The 23,898-nt window shown below is 45.2% G+C and overlaps 1 protein-coding gene across 1 annotated transcript in view; it reads right to left on the bottom strand.

Moving 5' to 3' along the window:
• Positions 1-22,279: 22,279 nt before the first annotated feature.
• Positions 22,280-23,898, bottom strand: part of SHISAL2B (shisa like 2B) — an 89,782-nt gene continuing 88,163 nt past the window's right edge. The window contains exon 3 of the mRNA XM_066601873.1: positions 22,280-22,417. Coding sequence (XP_066457970.1) covers positions 22,284-22,417 — 134 coding nt within the window. The 3' untranslated portion in view covers positions 22,280-22,283. The remainder of the gene's footprint in view (positions 22,418-23,898) is intronic.

The raw sequence follows: 23,898 nt of genomic DNA, 5'->3' as shown, positions 1-23,898 counted from the left end.
AAGGAATGGGATGAAACTAAAAGGGAGGAGACACAGATTAGATATTAGAAAAAACTTTCTAACAATGAGGGTGATCAATGAGTGGAACAGGTTGCCACAGGAAGTGGTGAGTTCTCCTTCAATGGAAGTCTTCAAACAAAGGCTGGACAAATATCTATCTGGGATGATTTAGAGAATCCTGCACTGAGCAGGGGGTTGGACCCAATGACCCTGGAGGTCCCTTCCAACTCCAGCTTCCATTCTATGATCTTAATATAAACAATGTTTATGGTTTCCCTATCAAATGGTGCAGAACTTACAAGGAATACATGTAGGATGATCTCCACTGACCACCAGTCATCAGACTTTTCTGGCCCGTCCTCAGGATCACATCTGGGACTTGGTATTTCGGGGTGCCTTAAACCTACAAATCAATGGACAATAAAGGTGATAAACAACAATAATAATTATGAGAAGTAATATCAATGGGAAAGATTTATAGAAGGAAAAGTAGCAAAGAAGAAGAAGTAGATGAGATCTGTAAGGTAAGGAAGAAGCCAAGTTCCTGCAAGTAAAGCCAACCTCTCAATCACTGGCGATTGACTTCAATTGACTTCAATGGAACCCAGCCATGCGGAAAACGCTCTGAAATAGAGCATGCTGTGATTTTTCGTCCGTGAGCAGAAAATGCAATTGGTTTTCACTAGAGATGAGCGAGCACCAAAATGCTCGGGTGCTCGTTACTCGAGACGAACTTTTCGCGATGCTCGAGGGTTCGTTTCGAGTAACGAACCCCATTGAAGTCAATGGGCGACCCGAGCATTTTTGTATATCGCCGATGCTCGCTAAGGTTTCCATTTGTGAAAATCGGGGCATTTCAAGAAAGTGATGGGAACGACACAGCAACGGATAGGGCAGGCGAGGGGCTACATGTTGGGCTGCATCTCAAGTTCACAGGTCCCACTATTAAGCCACAATAGCGGCAAGAGTGGCCCGCCCCCCCTCCCAACAATTTTTACTTCTGAAAAGCCCTCATTAGCAATGCATACCTTAGCTAAGCACCACACTACCTCCAACAAAGCACAATCACTGCCTGCATGACACTCCGCTGCCACTTCTCCTGGGTTACATGCTGCCCAACCCCCCCTGCACGACCCAGTGTCCACAGCGCACACCAAATTGTCCCTGCGCAGCCTTAAATATATCCCATTGCATTGCCCATCACAGCTGAGGTAATGTCGTGCTTAATGCAGGTGGGCTTCGGCCCACACTGCATACCCCAGTCAGACTGGGGTTCTTTAGAAGTGGACACATACAGTTACAACTCCCTGTGGACCCATGGCATGGGTGGCTCCCTGGAACCCACCGGTGCTACCTAAATATATCCCATTGCAGTGCCCAACACAGCTGATGTAATGTCGTGCCTAATGCAGGTGGGCTTCGGCCCACACTGCATGCCCCAGTCAGACTGGGGTTCTTTAGAAGTGGACACATGCAGTTACAACTCCCTGTGGACCGACGGCATGGGTGGCTCCCTGGAACCCACCAGCGCTACCTAAATATATCCCATTGCATTGCCCAACACAGCTGATATAATGTCGTGCTTAATGCAGGTGGGCTTCGGCCCACACTGCATGCCCCAGTCAGACTGGGGTTCTTTAGAAATGGACACATGCAGTTACAACTCCCTGTGGACCGACAGCATGGGTGGGTGCCAGGAAGCCACCGGCGGTACATAAATATATCCCATTGCAGTGCCCAACACAGCTGATGTAACGTCAGCAGTAATGCAGGTGGGCTAAAAATTAATTTGATTACACTGTAGGCGAGGGCCCCCAAAAATTGGTGCACCAACAGTACTAATGTACCTCAGAAAAATTGCCCATGCCCAACCAAGAGGGCAGGTGAAATCCATTAATCGCTTTGGTTAATGTGGCTTAATTGTTAACTAGGCCTGGAGGCAGCCCAGTTAAAATAAAAATTGGTTGAAGTGAAAGTTTCAACGCTTTAAAGAGCATTGAAACGTATAAAAATTGTTTAAAAAAATTATATGACTGAGCCTTGTGGGCCTAAGAAAAATTGCCCGTTCGGCGTGATTATGTGAGGTTTCAGGAGGAGCAGGAGGAGGAGGAGGAATATTATACACAGATTGATGAAGCAAAAAGGTCCCCGTTTTTGATGGGGATAGAGAACGATGCTTCCATCCGAGGGTGCAGCCTACGTATTGCTTAGGTATCGCTGCTGTCCGCTGGTGGAGAAGAGAAGTCTGGGGAAATCCAGGCTTTGTTCATCTTGATGAGTGTAAGCCTGTCGGCACTGTCGGTTGACAGGCGGGTACGCTTATCTGTGATGATTCCCCCAGCCGCACTAAACACCCTCTCTGACAAGACGCTAGCCGCAGGACAAGCAAGCACCTCCAGGGCATACAGCGCAAGTTCAGGCCACGTGTCCAGCTTCGACACCCAGTAGTTGTAGGGGGCAGAGGCGTCACGGAGGACGGTCGTGCGATCGGCTACGTACTCCCTCACCATCCTTTTACAGTGCTCCCGCCGACTCAGCCTTGACTGGGGAGCGGTGACACAGTCTTGCTGGGGAGCCATAAAGCTGTCCAGGGCGTTAGAGAGTGTTCCCCTGCCTGTGCTGTACATGCTGCCTGATCTCCCCGCCTCCCCTGCTACCTGGCCCTCCGAACTGCGCCTTCGGCCACTAGCGCTGTCGGATGGGAATTTTACCATCAGTTTGTCCGCCAGGGTCCTGTGGTATAGCATCACTCTCGAACCCCTTTCCTCTTCGGGTATGAGAGTGGAAAGGTTCTCTTTACACCGTGGGTCAAGCAGTGTGTACACCCAGTAATCCGTAGTGGCCAGAATGCGTGTAACGCGAGGGTCACGAGAAAGGCATCCTAACATGAAGTCAGCCATGTGTGCCAGGGTACCTGTACGCAACACATGGCTGTCCTCACTAGGAAGATCACTTTCAGGATCCTCCTCCTCCTCCTCCTCCTCCTCTGGCCATACAAGCTGAAAGGATGACAGGCAAGCAGCATGTGTACCCTCAGCAGTGGGCCAAGCTGTCTCTTCCCCCTCCTCCTCATCCTCCTCATGCTCCTCCTCCTCACCGCGCTGAGATATAGACAGGAGGGTGCTCTGACTATCCAGCGACATACTGTCTTCCCCCGGCTCTGTTACCGAGCGCAAAGCGTCTGCCTTTATGCTTTGCAGGGAACTTCTCAAGAGGCATAGCAGAGGAATGGTGACGCTAATGATTGCAGCATCGCCACTCACCACCTGGGTAGACTCCTCAAACTTTCCAAGGACCTGGCAGATGTCTGCCAACCAGGCCCACTCTTCTGAAAAGAATTGAGGAGGCTGACTCCCACTGCGCCGCCCATGTTGGAGTTGGTTTCCACTATAGCTCTACGCTGCTCATAGAGCCTGGCCAACATGTGGAGCGTAGAGTTCCACCGTGTGGGCACGTCGCACAGCAGTCGGTGCACTGGCAGATTAAACCGATGTTGCAGGGTGCGCAGGGTGGCAGCGTCCGTGTGGGACTTGCGTAAATGTGCGCAGAGCCGGCGCACCTTTCCGAGCCGGTCTGTCAAGCATGGGTAGCTTTTCAGAAAGCGCTGAACCACCAAATTAAAGACGTGGGCCAGGCATGGCACGTGCGTGAGGCTGCCGAGCTGCAGAGCCGCCACCAGGTTACGGCCGTTGTCACAAACGACCATGCCCGGTTGGAGGCTCAGCGGCGCAAGCCAGCGGTCGGTCTGCTCTGTCAGACCCTGCAGCAGTTCGTGGGCCGTGTGCCTCTTATCTCCTAAGCTGAGTAGTTTCAGCACGGCCTGCTGACGCTTGCCCACCGCTGTGCTGCCACGCCGCGCGACACCGACTGCCGGCGATGTGCTGCTGCTGCTGACACATCTTGATTGTGAGACAGAGGTTGCGTTGGAGGAGAAGGAGGAGGAGGGTGGTTTAGTGGAGGAAGCATACACCGCCGCAGATACCAGCACCGAGCTGGGGCCCGCAATTCTGGGAGTGGGTAGGACGTGAGCGGTCCCAGGCTCTGACTCTGTCCCAGCCTCCACTAAATTTACCCAATGTGCCGTCAGGGAGATATAGTGGCCCTGCCCGCCTGTGCTTGTCCACGTGTCCGTTGTTAAGTGGACCTTGGCAGTAACCGCGTTGGTGAGGGCGCGTACAATGTTGCGGGAGACGTGGTCGTGCAGGGCTGGGACAGCACATCGGGAAAAGTAGTGGCGACTGGGAACTGAGTAGCGCGGGGCCGCCATCATATTTTTGAAAGACTCCTTTTCCACAACCCTATACGGCAGCATCTCCAGGCTGATAAATTTGGCAATGTGCACGTTTAACGCTTGAGCGTGCGGGTGCATGGCGGCGTACTTGCGCTTGCGCTCAAACACTTGCGCTAGCGACGGCTAGACGGTGCGCTGAGAGACATTGGTGGATGGGGCCGAGGACAGCGGAGGTGAGGGTGTGGGTGCAGGCCAGGAGACGGTAGTGCCTGTGCCCTGAGAGGGGGGTTGGATCTCAGTGGCAGGTTGGGGCACAGGGGGAGAGGCAGCGGTGCAAACCGGAGGCGGTGAACAGCATTCGTCCCACCTTGTGGGGTGCTTGGCCATCATATGTCTGCGCATGCTGGTGGTGGTGAGGCTGGTGGTGGTGGCTCCCCGGCTGATCTTGGCACGACAGAGGTTGCACACCACTGTTCGTCGGTCGTCTGCACTCTCAGTGAAAAACTGCCAGACCTTTGAGCACCTCGGCCTCTGCAGGGTGGCATGGCGCGAGGGGGCGCTTTGGGAAACAGTTGGTGGATTCTTCGGTCTGGCCCTGCCTCTACCCCTGGCCACCGCACTGCCTCTTGCAACCTGCCCTGCTGCTGCCCTTGCCTCCCCCTCTGAAGACCTGTACTCAGTAGGCATAGCAAACCAGGTGGGGTCAGTCACCTCATCGTCCTGCTGCTCTTCCTCCGAATCCTCTGTGCGCTCCTCCCTCGGACTTACTGCCCTTACTACTACCTCACTGATAGACAACTGTGTCTCATCGTCATCGGCCTCCTTACCCACTGAAAGGTCTTGGGACAGTTGCCGGAAGTCCCCAGCCTCATTCCCCGGACCCCGGGGACTTTCCAAAGGTTGGGCATCAGTCACGATAAACTCCTGTGGTGGGAGAGGAACCATTGCTGCCCAATCTGAGCAGGGGCCCGAGAACAGTTCCTGGGAGTCTGCCCGCTCCTCAGAATGTGTCATTGTAATGGAGTGAGGAGGCTGGGAGGAAGGAGGAGCAGCAGCCAGAGGATTCTGAGTTGCAGCAGTGGACGGCGCAGAACTGTGGGTGGACGATAGATTGCTGGATGCACTTTCTGCCATCCACGACAGGACCTGCTCACACTGCTCATTTTCTAATAAAGGTCTACCGCGTGGACCCATTAATTGTGCGATGAATGTGGGGACGCCAGAAACGTGCCTCTCTCCTAATCCCGCAGTAGTCGGCTGCGATACACCTGGATCAGGAGCTCGGCCTGTGCCCACACCCTGACTTGGGCCTCCGCGTCCTCGGCCGCGTCCACGTCCTCTAGGCCTACCCCTACCCCTCAGCATGCTGTATTACCAGTAATGCAGAAACAGAACGCTGTAATTAAATGTGCCGCTTATTGACCTGTGTTTGGAGGCTGACTTCGCTTACGGAACGCCAGGAAATAATTTTGCGCAAGCCTGCTGTAACACTTAGCTGGCTGCGTATGAATGAGGAGGACTACTACACCCAGCACAGACCCAGAACACTGAGGACAGTCACAGCCAGCCCAAATAGATTTTTTTCCCCAATTGTTTTTGCAAAGGCCCACTGCCTATATTCAATCAATATATCTCTTCTCTCTCTGCGTCACCACTTCTGGCCCTGGAGTATGTCAAAGAACTGCAGAGTGTTGCACTGTGGACTGCAATACAGCGGTGATTTAACAGCCCAGACAGAGCCAGGAAATAATTTTGCGCAAGCTTGCTGTAACACTTAGCTGGCTGCGTATGAATGAGGAGGACTACTACACCCAGCACAGACCCAGAACACTGAGGACAGTCACAGCCAGCCCAAATAGATTTTTTTCCCCAATTGTTTTTGCAAAGACCCACTGCCTATATTCAATCAATATGTCTTCTGTCCCTGCCTCACAATATATGTGTTCTGTCCCTGCCTCACAATATATGTGTTCTGTCCCTGCCTCACCACTACTGGCCATGCACTATATCTAATTACTGCAGGGCGCAATGCTCTGCACGGCCGATATACCAAAAAAAAAAAAGTGCAACACTGCAAAAAGCAGCCTCCACAGTACTGCACACGGTTAGATGTGGCCCTAAGAAGGACCGTTGGTGTTCTTGAAGCCTAAAATACTCCTAACGCTCTCCCTATAGCAGCTCCACCTAGACAGCACTTTCCCTAAAGTATGTCAGAATAAATCTGTGCCGAGCCGCGGCAGGGGCCGATTTTTATACTCGGGTGACACCTGATCTCGCCAGCCACTCACTGCAGGGGGGTGGTATAGGGCTTGAACGTCGCAGGGGGAAGTTGTAATGCCTTCCCTGTCTTTCTATTGGCCAGAAAAGCGCGCTAACGTCTCAGAGATAAAAGTGAAAGTAACCCGAACATCGCGTGGTACTCGTTACGAATAACGAGCATCTCGAGCACACTAATACTCGAACGAGTATCAAGCTCGGACGAGTACGTTCGCTCATCTCTAGTTTTCACTCATGTGCATGAAAAATCACTTTTTTCATTGCTTGCTATAGAAGACAATTGCTGCGGAATCCGCGGGTAGACGCCCGCCACGGATTTACGCAGCAAAAATCTGCTTGTGTGCATGAGCCCTAAATCACAGCAAAAGAAGGAATAAGAAAAATGTAATTCTTTGTACACTTTTTAAGTTATTCTATACATTGTACTTTGCAGCAGAACAATTATTCTTATGTACTGCTGGATAGCAAGCAAATGTCATCTTAGTATCTTCTAGCATTACCATATAATGGGCTGCAATTACTCTACACATTACACATTATATTCAGGTGCAAATGCAGGAGGAACCACTAAATGCTATGCTACTTCAGTTCATCTCACCGTATCCCCCCACCTCCTTGTGATGAGATTACAAAGTGCTGTTTGGTTGCCATTGCAGCCTGGAGCCTTCTAAAGGCCCACAGGGCTGCCATAACTGATTGCACCTGGTGGCACCAGTCAATTGTTGAGCTGTAAGCAAGTGAAAAGAACAGGTCTTGAAGAGTATCTCCAAAAGACAGATGTTGTAAGGTGTTCCTAAGTCCTCGTTCACACAAGCGCTGTTTTTGCGCATTATAGGCGTGTGAAAAGATCGCAGCCATACTGCACTAAAGATCGGCTGAACGGGTGAATTCACATGATCCCAGGTGCGTGGTTTCCAGCTCCCATAGGAGTCTATTGAAAGAACGCACCAAAGATAGGTCAGGTCCTACCTTTTCTCACACCACGGTCCTTAGATGCGACCTTCCACACACATGTCCTATAGGAAACCATTGGTTCTTATAGAAGCGCGCCTCTGATGCACAAAAACAGCGCTCGTGTGAACTCGGCCTAATATACAGTGGTTAGTTCCTACCAAAAATAGTCCAAGGACGGACATCTGGTGAACTGATGACAGCTCATTGATATGTGTGGAGAGTGAAGGCTAGCCATCTGGACCGACCTAGCGGATGAGCTATTGTAGCATGAATTGCTTTAAAAGTTATTGCTGACTTTAAGACTAAGGCCTTATTCACATGATCGTTATATCGCGGCTAATTTAGCCACGCAAAAAAAAATCATGACTATCTGAAGCATTGTTTCCAATCTAGTCATTCAGATGAACGATTTTTTTGGTACGCAGAAATATCGGAGCAAACGATATAGCACATAAGCGCGTTATTTCAACGACTGGAATTTCATTCTGTGGAAAAATACAGGTTTTGCCCTATCTTTGGACCGCACAATGCAGGAGGCTCCACAGACTGTCAGTAAGTTTGAGGAAGTTTAGCAACGGCTAACGGCACTAGAGGCATTTAAAAGCGATTACTAGTAGTTCTACCGACTGAGGGATTTTGGGGCTGCAGCATAATTTCCCTGCATTACACTGCAGCCAGCTGTGTGAATGGACGGAAAAATCGCGAATAATAGACGCGATTTGGTTGCAGCAATTCTTCATAAAATCGCAATGCTTGTGTGAAAGAGGCCTTAAACTGCAATACCAAAGCAAGCCACTATGCTACTGACAGAGTTCTGAGCATTCAGGCTATCTGCAGCAGCTTCTCATCAACAGATTGACATGGTTCCTGAGTGGCGGACCCACACCAATCTACTATTGATGAGCTAAGGATACGTTATCGATAGTTTTAACCTGTTGTGAGGGGTTAATTCTAGATTTTCCCTTGTCTTAGAATAAATAAGAAAATACATTTAATTTCTTTTCCAAATTTTCTTCTTATCTATCCTGTTCTTGCTATATGACCCTGAATCTGTTCCCATATGCCTTATCAGTTCTCTCCCATGTCTTCTTTCCTTGAGAAACTCACTCCCTTCTAAGAAGCCTGTCCAAGGACTTATGTTTTGATACAGTTGTCACCGGGCATAGATGTATTGTTCCTGTAAGAAATGTCTTTGAAAGATATATTGTTCATTAAAAATTTGCAGATGTTCCGCGGCCTTGGGCATGCGTAGTAATCAAATAACTACGTCAGCAAAAATCTCCTATAATTGTAACCTCTTTGAATAAACTTTCACTTCGCTTATGACAATCCATGATACATGTGACTGTCTATTCTGCGTCGTCTGAGTACTCACATTTAAAGACTAATTCGGAAGCAGACAGCATCAGCTCAACGGTCTGGTTTTGACCCTAACACTGTAAAACTGTTTTAAAGGGAACCTGTCAGCAGTTTTTTTCCTTATGAACTAATATCATCATGATAAGTATGTAACATTCCTCTTTCCAACACTTTGTGTTATGACCGTGGCACCTGCGCCCTAAACTCGGATGCTGAAGCATGCAGAGGTAAACTCCACAATTGTGCCCATGGAAAGGAGAGTTTATCTGTGCATGTGCTGGTATCTGAGCTCAGGGCGCAGGCGAGGGATTTTGGAGAGATGTGTGGATGAAACATTAGGCGCAATCCACTTCTGAGGAGGCTAGCACGGTGGGATTTCCAGCTTCACATGGAGCTAATAACTGCCTGTTTACTGTGAATGGAGGCTGCTTTGTGTATGTCTGGCACAGAATAAACCTGCACTTGCTGGTATGCTGACATCCTTATCCTACTTTCTTTGGAATTGCACTTTTTTTGGATGTAGGAAAGACCATAATCTAGAATGGTCTGTTGCATTGCTCCTGTGTGAGGTGGTGGTCCTGCTCTTACAAATATCTCATTCCCCTAGTCCATGTCAGTCATCATTCTGCCTGTAGTATGCACACATTACCTGTCAGAGAACGGTCTCTTATATATCTTGTAGCTCCATCTTCACCTGGGTCATCCATTTTTATCCACGTGGAAAGGGAAGGACTGCCCCTTTCATGCTGTGTGTAGTTGGTATAAAAGGCAGATCTCACCGTCATTTTTCTGTGCAGTGGGCACTGTATAGACCTTTGTCCTGACATCACTGTAGCTAAAGTCCCCTAGCTGCTCCCCAGATGGGGTCCAGGAATACTGCAGCCCATGCCATGACACTCTTTCCTGGCTGCGTGATTTCCTATGTGCAGACGGCCTCTGGTATTGGCTTCCATGGCTGCCCTTAGTTCCTGCTACCAGCATTCTGGCTCCTCCCCAGCATGGGAATAGAGCTACACTCATGACTTGTACCATTACTCAGTTACAACAGCCTCCGCCACTTCAGCTCAGTATGCGCTGCCTCTTGTGCTGCCCTCTTTCTCTCACGCTGAGGCCTCCTGCACACAGGCGGAAATTCCGCGCAGGATTTCCTGCAAAATTTCTGCCCGTTCCCACTACCATAGGATTGCATTAGATAATGCAATCCTATGCAGACAGCCGCGATTTAACCGCGTGAAAACACAAGTGGTAAACAAATCGTGGCATGTTCTATTTCTGCGCGAGCCTCGCAGAGGCCTGCACAGAAATGTCACGGCTGATGCGATGGCTCTGCCCTGTGCATGCACCGGCTAGGCAGCAGGTGGCACATAGCAGAGCGGAGAAGACGCCAGGAGGAGGTGAGCCGTGGGGGTCACTGTAGGGGCATGGCTCGCATCCCACTGCGAGAATTCTCGCAGCGGGATCTGACTTGGCTGTCTGCAGGAGGCCTAAATTTGTGCTGCATCACAGTCTTAAGAAGGGCCAGTGGCCGCTAGAGGTCGCAATTGCGATCTGGCCCCTTAGTGAACGGGGGTCCACGGACCCTCGGCACATACCGCTTCACTGCCATGGCCAGCGGGCCGGCACTCAGGGAAGGGAGGGCAGTTACAAGGAAAGCTGACAGCTAATTAGAGGCTGCAGACTCCCCAGGCACATGCTCTTCCCACTGAGAGACAGCAGTCGTGATTGCTTACACTTACAGATGTAAGACCGGCCTTAACAGCATGGTCAATATCGCTGTATACAGGAGTTGTGTATACATCTACTTATGTATAGTGATATGGAGCATGCTGGTATAACATGGGTAGCTCCAGTATATAATTGCACACTTTACACACAATTATAAATACACATCAAAAACATATGTGGTTTTTGATAGTCTATGCAGTTTCTTAGAAACATATGTGGTTGTTGAATACCGCATGTATTTTTTTAACGTGTTTTTCTAATTGTAGTTCAAAAACACAACAAAAAACATGAACATAGTTTAAGGCCAGTTTCACGCGACCATGAAAATCGTGCAATATTTGTGCGTTGTGAGATGAACAAATGTCGCACAAATATGAACCCTGTTCTTTTGAATAGGGTCATACGCATGAGCGATGTTTTCCCACATTGCATCACGATGTGGGAAACAAATCACGGTAAGTGCTATCTTTGGGTGTGCCCTCGCATGACATCGACCATTGCTCTCAATTTGGCCGGCGGCAGCATCACACCACGTACTAGGTGCACATGCCTGCGATACGAGGTCTTCCCTTTGTAAACAATCCTGACAGCTGCGGCAGAGGATCGCTACTTCCCCAAAGTATTATCTGATAAAGGCAAAACTCTGATCTGTGACTGTCACTTTTATAAGACAAACAATCAACAGGACAGCGCTTCATCAGACAGATCAATAATGATCTCTAATACGTAAGTCCAAGGAAATACACTGAACTTACCCGGGGCCAGGTGGAACTCTTGCTAGATACCCCACCTGCACCATGTAGTGCAGGGTCGCTTCTTGTACAAAGTGGTGACACTCCAAATCTTCTTTATCCTAGTATCTAGGAGAGCCACTCCAGAGGTAAAACCCCACTGTCTCCCGACAATAGGTTAAAAAAATACTCAATGAATATAAAGGGGAAAAAAAGTCCTCCGCACTCTTTAACCCCTATATGACACGGCCCCTTTTTCTTTTTCCATTTTCGTTTTTTCCTCCCCCCCTTCAAAAAAATCGTAACTCCTTTATTTATCCATCGACGTAGCTGTATGAGGGCTTGTTTTTTCGGGACAAGTTGTATTTTTCAATGGTGCTATTTAATGTACCATATAATGTACTGAAAAACTTTAAAAAAAAACGAAAAAAAACCCCGACATTTCGTCATCTTTTAGTGCGTCTTGTTTCTGTGGCGCACGAACGGCAACAAAAGCGACATGATAACTTTATTCTATGGGTCGGTACGATTACTACGATACCAAACTTGTATAGGTTTTTTCTTACTATACTACTCTTTTTTTTTCAAAGACATTTAATTTTTTTCAATTATTTTCTGCGGTCATTTTGTGCGCGCAATAACTTTTTTATTTTTCCATCGACATAGTTGAGCAAGGGCTCATTTTTGTGGGATGTCCTGTAGTTTCCAATAGTATCAATTTGGAATACATACGACTTTTTGATCGCTTTTTATTGCGTTTTTTCTGGGAGACAGAGTAACTAAAAAAGTGCATTTCTGGCATTCTTTATTTTTTTTTCGGACGACGTTCACCGTGCAGGAAAAATAATGCACTACTTTGATAGATCGGACTTTTACGGATGTGGCGATACCAAATACATATTTTTATTTTATGATTTAGATTTTTTAATAATAGATGTGGCGAAAGGGGGGGTGATTTAAACTTTTATAACTTTTTTTTTCTTTTACAATTAAAAAAACTTTATTGATTTTTTTTTTTACTTTACTTTGAAGTCCCCTGGGGGACTTTAACATGCGATGCTTTGATCACTCCTGCAGTATGACGTAATGCTATAGTATTACGTCATACTGCAATTTAACTGGCAGTCTATCAAGCCACCCCACGGGGATGGCTTGATAGGCAGTCTGGTAAGGCAGCCCTGGGGCCTTTCATTAGGCCCCCGGTTGCCATGACACCTGCACGGCTCCCCCGATCTTACCGCGGGGGGGCCGTGCAGGACCCCCGAACATCGTTCGGGGCATTTAAATGGTTAATAGCCGCGATCGGCCAAACAGCCGATGGCGGCTATTGCCTGCGGGTGTCAGCTGTTATAAACAGCTGACACCTGCACTGTATGAAGAGAGGTTGCCACGCAACCCCGCCGCTCCATGACGTACCGGTACATCACGGAGAGGGAAGGGGTTAAAAGAGATTAGGGTCACCCGATATAAATATCCAAATCCAGGTTTATTGACATTATAAGCAATGCGTTTCACCCACTCGGGCCTTTCTCGAGCATAAAACCTTATGTTTGAGAAAGGCCCAGGTGGCTGAAACACGGTGCTTGTAATGTCAATAAACCTGGATTTGGATATCTATATCGGGTGACCCTAATCTCTTTTAAGCCCTTAAGGACATGGCCTATTTTGGGCTTAAGGACGCAATGATTTTTGGCGGATTTTAATTTCCATTTTTCAAAAGCCATAATTTTTTTTATTTTTCCATCGACGCGGCCATATAAGGGCTTGTTTTTTGCGTGACGAACTGTAGGTTTTATTGGTGCCATTTTTGAGTACATAGACTTTAAGGTAAAACTTTTATTATTTTATTTATGATCGCAGGGAGAGAAAACGCATCAATTCTGCCATAAATTTTTGGTTGTTTTTTTTAAAGCGTTAATTATGCAGCATAAATGTCACAATCATTTTTTTTTTGCGGGCTGGTACTATTACAAGGATACCAAAATTCTTTTTTTTTTTAGGTTTTCCCACTTTTCTGCAATAAAAATCCTTTTTTTGGAAATCTTTTTTTCCCTAAATCGCTGCATCCAAAGTCCTGTAAGTTTTATATTTTTCCATGGACTGAGTTCTGTGAGGACTTACTTTTTGTGAGAAAAGCTGTAGTTTTTATTGGTACCATTTTGGGATACCTACGGCTTTTTTGATCACTTTTATAGCGTTTTTTTGGGAGGCAAAATGCTACTAATTAGCATTTTGCCTCCGTTTTTTAGCGTTTTTTAAATGCTTTTTGCCGCACTGGATAAAAAGCATGTTTATTTAATTGTACTTCTCGTTACGGACACGACGATACAAAATATGTGGGATTTCATTTTTTAAAATTTTTTTTTATGCTAATATGAGAAAAAGCCCCCAAAAAGTTTTTTTTTACATTTTTTTTAACATTTTTATTTTTGTACATTATTTTGATCTTTTAGTTACACCATTTGTGTCCCTCTGGGGGACTTACACCATACCACCGATGATCGCTAGGATAAGGCATTGCAGGACTTCTCTCCTGCAATGCCTAATCGCTTATTACAGCGATCATAGGCAATGGTAATACAGGACGCCTGTAGGTGGGATTCTGTTTCCATGGCAACTCGCCAGGCTCCCTGCGATTATATTGTGAGAGCCCGATAACATCATAGATCGCGGCAGTGAAGGGGTAAACAGCAGGGGGCGCATCTCCGACACACCCTCGCTGTTGCAGCGGCAGGCCGGCTATCAGTGACAGCCGTCTCCCGGTGCCGGATAGCGCAAGATATTTTATGATCTAGCGCTATCCACATGACGTAGGGTATGTCCAGTTGGGGGAAGTACCCCGCTGCGAGGATGTAGCCTTACGTCATATAGAGGGAAGGGGTTAAAGAGCGCGGAGGACTTTTTTCCTTTTATATTCAGTGAGTCATTTTTATAAGAGGCATCTGAAAAAAGTCGAAAATCTACCTCCTATCTAATCAGAGGTTCATGTTGCTACTCCGCCCCTCCTTCATGCTTTACACTGCAGCTCTGTTTCAATTTTTGTCTTGTGTACATACAAGACATCACTATGGGATCTGTACATGATTTTTATTACAGTAAGGGCAGAATAATTGCAAAATAAATGTGACCAAACTACCAGTATAAAACAGACTATTGGGTAACTGTCACATGTATACTAAGGTAATGACCTTCACGAACGGTGAAGCCCTGGCTTTAGTATTGTGTCAGGGAAATATTTTCCAGATATTTTCTGCACTCAGTGTTAAATGGTTTAAGTAAATATCTCTGACAATAGACTTTACGTGACTGCAGATTTTTACATTGCGCTACGTTCCTGGTAATTAAAATGCAAATGCAATAGAACAGTAGGTTATTAGTATAAATGTGACTGCAGCTTGTACAGAAGGAACCAACCGGAGACATAGAATAATACGAAATCACAGTAAGACACTTTCTGAATTGTCAGGTGTACAAAGAGGCCTCTTAAATACTTGGCATCCAGGCTTATATTCTTACAAGGCATTGCCATACCTCATTATTCCGAGCACTGGGGTGTGTATGGTGGCTTCCTTTTATTTTATAAGGAACTTGTGGGCTGAACCTGCAACCCCCATCATTAATTGCACTTTGTCTACTTCAGTGGAGGTCTCAAGTGCAGCGATTAACTCCATAATAAGGCTGCATATCTCAATTAGCCAGGGATGGATCCAAGAGTAGGTACACACAGGTAGGTGACATAATACGTAAGGCCGAAAAAAGACACATGTCCATCCAGTTCAGTCTATCATCCTGCATTGTTGATCCAGCGGAAGGCAAAAAAACCCCCAATGAGGTAGAAGCCAATTTCATTTTAGAGAAAAAATTCCTTCCCGACTCCAATCTGTTAATCAGAATAATCCCCGGATCAACAACTGCTTTGAAGTAATCCGTGACTATAACATTTAATATTATAATGCTTGGGAAAGGCGTTCAGACCCCTCTTGTACTATTTTAGTGAGTTCACTATCACCACGTCATCAGGCAGAGAGTTCCATAGTCTCACTGCTCTTACACTAAAGAACGCCCTTTTATGTCGGTGTGGAAACCTTCTTTCCCCTAGATGTAGAGGATGCCCCCTTGTTACCGTCACAGTCCTGGGTATAAATAGATAATGGAAGAGATCTCTGTATTGTTCCCTGATATATTTATACATAGTTATTAGTTTTCCCCTCACCTGACTTTTTCTAAACTGAATAACCACAATTTTGAAAAAGTTTCCCGCCTTTGAACCCGCTCAATCTCTGATATGTTCTTCTTGAGTACCGGTGTCCAAAACTGTCCACAATATTCCATGTGTGGTCTGACCAGTGACTTGTAAATAGGAAGAACAATGTTCTTGTCATATGCCCCTAGACCTCTTTTGATGCACCCCATGATCCTATTTGCCTTGGCAGCAGCTGCCTGACACTGGTTGCTCCAGTTAAGTTTACAGTTAACTAAAATCCCCAAGTCCTTCTCCATGTCAGTGTTTCCCAGTGGTTTCCCATTGTAGTTAAACTGTTGAACAAGTAATAAAGACAGGGTCAGCTTATGTAACACTTTTTCATTTCTCCAAGCGCCTACCAACCACGGCTAACATGGCAATGACAGTATATCAAATAGCGCAATTGTGGAAGCATCTAAAAATATTTTACTGCACAATCTCTCTATGAGGTTGTTAATAAATATTTTAAAAAGAATAGTGCCCAATTCACTGGTAGCATTGACCCAATCAGAGTATGTACCATTAATAACCACCCCCTGTTTTCTATCACTATTTATTGAACTTTGCCCAGCCCAGTGGTGACTTTTAAAAGTGTAACATATTTTGTGGGGTCTCAAAAGCAACGATTACAGGCCCATTTACACGTAACGACTATTGCTCAAAATTCGTTCAAATGAACTAATTTGAGCAAGAATCCTTCCATGTGAATGCAAAAAAAAAAATCGCTCACTTGTTGCTCGCAGTTGTTTAGGCTGAGTTTTCAGTCAGCTTAAAAAACCTCGTTGGCTGCTGGCTTCTCATTCTGTGTAAATGCTCCCTGCTCAGCGTTTCACATAGGAGGTGAGGCGCTGAGCGAGTCAGCGGAAAGTCTTTCACTTTAAATTCTGTGCATGAGTGCTGATGACCTTAGCGGTGACATCAACGCTCATGCAGTTGTTTAAAAGACTATCAGCCCGTGTAAAAGGGCCTTAGCTCCATCAAAGGGCTTAATATCTCAGTTAGCCAGGGATATGTCCAAGGGTAAGCACACAGAGCTGCATTAGTGATCAGAGTTTTCTCTCTATACTGTATGATTTAGCTACGGTAACACTTGTGATAACCAGAGATCAGCCTTTTACATGAAACAGGCAAACACTGAAAAAAATCAGAGGAAGAGACAAATTTTTCAAAGAATGTTTATATGAGTTTACTGAAGGAAAATAGGACCGAATGTCCATTATAACCCTAAGGGCCTGGTGTATTGCAGAGTGTTAAAGCAGCAGAAATGCAGTCCTAAACTCTTGCTCACGACCTGAAGGTTGCAAGTTCAGTCCCCAGGTGGTTCAGATAGCTGGCTCAAGGTTGACTATAGGTCAGTAAAACAAGTACCCATCTTGGTGGGGGGGGGTAATAAATAAATTACCTGAAAGCACTGTGAATAAGTTGGCACTATACAAATAACAAGAGCTCACCCACATGGGCATATGTGGCCCACAAATTAAACAGTGCTAAAATCCCATTGATTTCTTTGGGGCCACTCACACCTCCATTTTTTTCACGTGTGTTACATGTGTATTTGCTGTGCACTGTGTATTGTGCGCGTAAAAAAAATGCATATATTATGTGGGGCACATACACCCATGTGAGTGAGCCCTTAGTATTGTGGAATTATCAGATTACAAAAGGCTAATAATGGAGTCTTTCTACATTTCTCCGTTGCTATTCATAGTATTGGCACCAATGCCAGTTTCAATTAGTCAATTACATTCTAGCTATGTTGTGGCTATGTTCATGAGGCCTGGTAATTATATATGTGTTCTCTAGATGTTTACAGAAATACTATGTTTCTTATACTTGGCAGTTTACAAATGACAACCTCCATATTTCCATGTATCATTGCATTAAACTAATTGTATTTTAGCAGATGGACCAAGGTCACTGTTAAACAGGCTGGACTAGAGGGACATTGTCTTCATTCAGCCTTACAAACTATGTTGCTATGTTACTATGTATTCCTGATATAAAACGTCTTCAGAGCCTTTCGCTTTTTTTTGCATTTAGTTTTGTTGTGGCCTTCTGCAAATTTTCTGAAAAAATCAAGTTTTTCTCCATAATTCTGCACTCAGTACCACATAATGACACAAGGAACACAGAATGTAAGAGATCTTTGTAAATTTTGGAAAAAAGAAAAACTAACCTTTTTTCATTGATGAAAGAATTCAGACCCTTTAGTGTGACACTTGAAATTTAGCTCTGGAGCCTCACATTTCTTTTGGGATGTTTATATCCTTGGTTTGAGTCACCTTTGGTAAATTCAGTTGATTGGACATCATTTTAAAAGACACACCTTTCTATATAAGGTCTTATAATACGGAGCCAAAACCAAGTCATGAGGAGGAAAGATCTGCCTGTAGAGCTAAGAGACAGGATTGTGTGAAAGCACAGATCTGGAGAAGGCTTCAAAAAAATTCCTGCTGCACTGAAGGTTCCCAAGAACACATGCCCTCTATAATTCTTAAACGGAAGAAGTTTGAAACAACCAAGACTCTTCCTGGCCAACCAACAAAACTAAGAAATTGGGGAATAAGGGCCTTGCTAGGAAAGGTGACCAAGAAGCCAATCTTCTCTCTGGCTGAGCTCCAAAGATCCTGTGTGCAGATGTGAGAAACTTCCAGAAGGTCAACCATCACTGCAACACTCCACAATCTGGGCTTTATGGCACAATCGCCAAAAAGAAGTGTCTCCACAGTAAAAGGCACATGAATGCCCACTTGGAGTATGAAAAAAAACACCTAAAGGACTCTCAGACTGTGAGAAACAAGATTCTCTGGTCTAATAAAACCAAAATTTAACTTTTTGGCCTCAATCCTAACCAGGCACCGCTCATTACCTGCCCAATAAAGTGAAGCGTGGTGGTGGCAGCATCATGCTGTGGGGGTACTTTTCAGTGACTGAGTCAGGGAGAGTGTTCAAGGTTGATGGAAAGCTGAATGGAGCAAAGCACAGGGATATGATTAATGAAAACCTTATCCAGAGCGCAAGGGACCTTCGACTGGGCAGAAGTCTTCCAAAAAGCCTATGGCCCTAAGCACACAGCCAAAACAACACAGGAAGGGCTTAGGGACAACTTTATAAAGGTCCCTGATTGACCCAGCCAGAGCCCGGACTTGAATTCAATCTAACATCTCTGAAGAGACCTGTAAATGGTTGTCCGGAGACAGCCCCCATCCAACCTGACAGAACTTCAGAGGATCTGCAGAAAGGAATCTCAGAAAATCCCCAAATCGAGGTGTGCAAACCTTGTGGCATTATATCCAGGAAGACCGGAAGCTGTAATAACTGCCAAAGGTGCTTCAACTAAGTACTGAGTACAGGGTGTGAATACTTATGTCAATGCAAAATGTTAGTTTTTCATTGAATTACAAAGATTTCTAACATTCTGTTTTCACTTTGTCATTATGGGGTATTGAGTGCAGAACGATGGGGAAAACTTGATTTTTTTTAAAAATTTTGCACAAGATCACAACATAACAAAATGTAAAAAAGGGAAAGTGTCTGAAGACTTTCCAAATGCATTATACTTGTAGCTTACAGCAGTGGTGCAGGAGATGCCATTTGGGACATAAACTATGCTTCTGGGCCCTGTGGTAGAGGCGGACTTTTGAGCATCTCTTGAGTTTCATTGGCTTCATTAAATGGCTGCTGACAGCACTGTTAGTAAATTGGATGGAAATATAAAATGTCTTGCTTTATTCTTAAAAGGGGTTGTCCCTTTTAAGACTTTTATCTGCTTTATTCCCCTCTATGACACATTGATCCCTATCCATCCCACAGAAGCAAATGGACTGGTGGTTACACATTCTCACCACTACTCTACTCACATGGATCTTTCTGGGTACGCACATATCGAGAGTGCAGAAGTTAGGATTGCTGGGGGTCCCAGCAATTGGAGGCCCAGCACTCAGGATAGGGGATAAATGTCTTTAGTGGGAAAACCCCTTTAAATGTAACATTTCAATATGTTTTCATAACATACTATATATTTGAGTGTAACAAGAATAGATCAGGAGTAACAGTATAAAAACCCTGTAGTCATACAAAAACCTCTTCTAGCTGTTGAAATATATGGGGGTTTCGTTAAAACACAGGTATCACATTTTTTAATATACTACACAACTTACAGCACAGAGAGACTGCATGCTGATGCTGCTGTGATCTCAGCACATTATTAGCAAGCAATTTTGTTCTAAAAGGTAGTTGTAATTTGCAGTAGGTCTCCTCTTACATCACGCCATACTGAATACAGTATGCAGCCTGCAAGTGAAAGAAGCTAGAAAATAATACAGAGTACTCATTGTATTAGAAATTCACACTTACACATTGAGGTGCATATCTGAAGAGGTTTAGAAGTGGTTCATCAGCGAGTCTGATATAATGTTAACTAGTAATTATTAGGAAATTATAGTACCAGTGTTTCTGCTACATGCACGTCACACACACAGCCCAGCTATGTAGCTTTCGCATATCTGCTGCACGTGATTTACAAACGTTAGCTGGTGCTGAGGTGACATTGTGGCTTGTCGCTGTGCCATGCAAGCTGCATTAGCTTCACAGCGGCGTTGAACCCTCTATGGTGACATGTTTGCACGACAGCGATAGTTTGTTTCAACACTGGACAACAGTTGACGATTAGATAAAGGCTGGACTGGTGTTGGGATTAGCACTTGAGATGACATGATATCAAGTTCAGGAGATGTGACGATTGTGGTGAAGGACTGTGCTTCAATGTTGTTGGTCAGTTTGCACTGCCAGCTATGTATAGGGACATTTGTGAGGTGTCATTTATTGGAGTCTCCACACAGGTGACCAGCTGTCTCACAACCAGCTACAAACTGTCAGACTGAGTACTGCTGTATCCATAGCAACTGAGGCCACAGGGGTTTGTGGGGGATGTAGTCCGCTCATAATCCCTCTTTCAGCTCAGGGACCATTTGACCATTTAACCATGATGGTTACATCATCGCAGGTCCTGTCAGCACACAAGCTATGTATGTGTACATTTGTTAGGTGTCATTTATTGGAGTCTCCACACAGGTGTCCAGATGTCACACAAGCAGGTACAAACTGCCAGACTGAGTACTTATGTAACCATAGCAACTGAGGCCGCAAGGGTTTGTGGGGGATGTAGTTTGCCCATAATTCCTCATTCAGTGCTGGAGGAGGATAAAAGACCTGTGATGAAGTCACCGTCAGGTGGTCAGGGGGTGGAGCTAAGAGCTGGTAACTGATATCACAGGTGCTGTCAAGCTCTGCATATAATTCACACATCATACACGGACTGACGGACAAGTGGTCGTTAGCACTTTGACTAGTAATTATTAGGAAATTATGGTACCAGTGTTTCTGGTGGTGCAATGCGCCACATCCATTATGATCCCTACACATCACACACACAGCTCTACTACATGCATCATGAGCACACAGCTCTACTACATCCATCTTGATTCCCACACATTACACACATACAGCTCTGCTACATGATACATCCATCTTGATTCCCACACAAGACAAACACAGCTTGGCTCCTCCCACAGCAGTGACATCACCACAGGTCCTTTAGCTAACTGGTGTCTTCTGTCAAGACCACTGAGTTGTGTCTGAGATAATAACGGTTTAGTTGTATTCTCATTGTGTTATTTTTGTCCTCCCCTTTTCAAGAGCCCTAACTTTGTTGTTCTTCTGTTGGTCAGGCTGTGTGTTTTATATATGTTGTAGGACCTTCGATGACGTCAACAGGGGTGGAGCGATGATGTCACCAGGGGCGGAGCATGAGAAGCACTCACATGCATACTCACTGACAAGTGGTCGTTAGTATTTTGACTCATAACTATTAGGAAATTATAGTACAAGTGTTTCTGATGGCACAATGCGCCACACATCTCTGCTACATGCACGTCACACACACAGCTCTGCTACATTGCTTTTGCATGTGAGCTGCATGTGGTTTACAAACTTCAACAGCTCGCTGAGGAGACATGTTCGCTCATGGCTTTTCCTATGCATACTTCAGCTGGATGCATACTTTAAGTCCTATTTGTACAAATATTTGTACCTTTTTACTCTTTTTCCAACTCACTAGACACTTTTCTAAAAAGTGGGCAGGACTAAGAAGGGGTAGGGTGCACTCGCAGCTCAACAGATTTACTTTAATTAAAGTAAACTGGCATAAACTGTACTTTTGGTGCACAGATGCACGAAATCTATTAGGTTTTGGTGCACCCTACCCCATTGACCAGTTTTATTGCGTTTGGCAATAAATCCGGTGAATGAAATGCCAGACCTTGTAAATATATTCCTATATCACTGAGCTACATTTGAGTTAATAATGAGAAGGTGAGTATTGGTAGCAATGAGGCAGTAGTAAAAACATGCACTTAACAGTCCCACGGAAGTCTATGGGAGTATGTCAATATTAGCATGGAGGCCCAGAGGTCTCTGGCCTACAGTAAAGCTTGAAGGAACATGGCACTTTCTCACCTAAATGTCCCCACCAATGTAAACTTCTGACATATCTTTATGACAGACTAGATATTTTATAAAACCAGAGGTAACTCCAATTGCTCTTCATGGAATATTTATTTTCGTGAATCCATCCCATACCAGGTACTTTTCAATAAACTGGTCAACAGAACACACATTTACTTACAGCAGACATTTATTTAGTGTTTCATTTTTCATCTGTTTTATAAAACTAAAAAAAGAATATAAGTAGGTGTCTAGCGGGTTATAGTTGGGTAATACTATCTGCCACATCAGCCAATTTTGCTTGCATGGTGCCATCAGTCTCGCAGAGAATATCATTTGTTGAATTCAGGGTAGTAGCGGAGTATCCAGATTTTTCCTTTTTCTTCGGATTGCCTGAAAAATTACATAAATAATTATTTAGAATTAAATAATCAGCCATTAAAATATTTTCATGACAAAAATTTAAAAAAAGAAATTCTATACTCACCTATTCCTCCCCAGGCAGTCTTCTTACCGCATCTTCTTCTCACTGAGCTTCTCCAGTCCCCCGGGTCACCTCAAGGCTAGCTGGCTGGATCCTCCTCTTCTTGTTATGAAGCCTGCATTCCCCACATTCTTCTTCCTGCAAGTTAGTGAAGGTTACGTCCCTGTGAAATAGTGTTCACTGGCTAGGAAGGAATGCTGCACATGCGCAGTCTCTGCAATAGCTCAGCACTCCCTGCTAGGCTGTGAACTAGTGACGTAGCATACATTGCCGAGCAGGAAAAATGTACTGTGAATGTACGCTTTGTCATAGGAAGCAAAAGAATTAGCCAGCTGGAGGTGAGGTGACTCCCTGGGACTGCAGGAGAAGATCGACAGGGAGAAGATGCTGTAAGTAGACTGCCTGGGGAGGAATAGGTGAATATAGATTTTTTTTTTATGACAGAATCCCTTGAGACAGCCAATACTTGTCTGTGAAATTCCCCGTGGTTCAAATGTCGCTGCTCTGGTGCTCGCAGCCTATTTCTGTTTGCTTTTCTGATTACATCATGTTGACGCATTACCTGGTGTAACAGGCCAGTGTGCATGCCAATGTGCATGGCATGAGAAATATGAGTAAACCATTATCATGATGACAAGATTAGGCGTTATGGTTTATCTTTGTCCCCAAAAAAGTAGAGGGGGTCTCATCTTAAAAAAAAGAGGGTTTGTACTTATTGTTTTGAGTGAGGGGCTTCACTAACATTGGTCTGGTTGAATGGCTGAACCCTATTGTAGCACTCAATCCAACAGTTTCTAAATCGAAATGCATATTGTGTATAAATGCATTCCAAACAGAACATACACCCCCAGATGTTGGGCTTTGGGCCTAATGCAAAATCTGTAACAGGCCCCCATCTAGCATGTGCCATTTATAGTACTGGTGTCTTCTTGTGTGGCAGAGAGAGCTTTGGGCTACCACTTCACACAATATAGCTACCCTCCTAAAGAATTGTTCATTGGTGGGGGTCCACCATCTGGGATCCCGGTCGATGACCTATTTGCTGGGCCAACTGTCATCATGCAGGAGACAGAAAGCTTCATGCACTGTGCAGTGGCCCAGCATAGTATGGCAGCGAATGGGAGCAGTATCTGTAACACCACGCTGGGCCATTACACAATGTACGGAGCTATCTGCTTCTTGCTCCATACAGGGTGACAGCTGACATGGCAAACAGCTGATCAGTTGGGGTCCCTGGTGCTGGATATCTACTTATCAGCTATTGGTGAACTAGAGAATACTTTAGAGAGCTGGTTAGTGCCAACATCGAATAGACAATAGTTAAATAGTTACATACCTTAGTTGATAAGACTGAAAAAAGAAACAAGTCCGTCAAGTTGAATCTATAATT

This window comes from Eleutherodactylus coqui, chromosome 5, assembly GCF_035609145.1.
Source record: "Eleutherodactylus coqui strain aEleCoq1 chromosome 5, aEleCoq1.hap1, whole genome shotgun sequence".
NCBI lineage: Eukaryota > Metazoa > Chordata > Amphibia > Anura > Eleutherodactylidae > Eleutherodactylus > Eleutherodactylus coqui.
The sequence above is the reverse complement of the archived record's forward strand: the minus strand, read 5'-3'. Positions and strand labels throughout refer to the sequence as shown.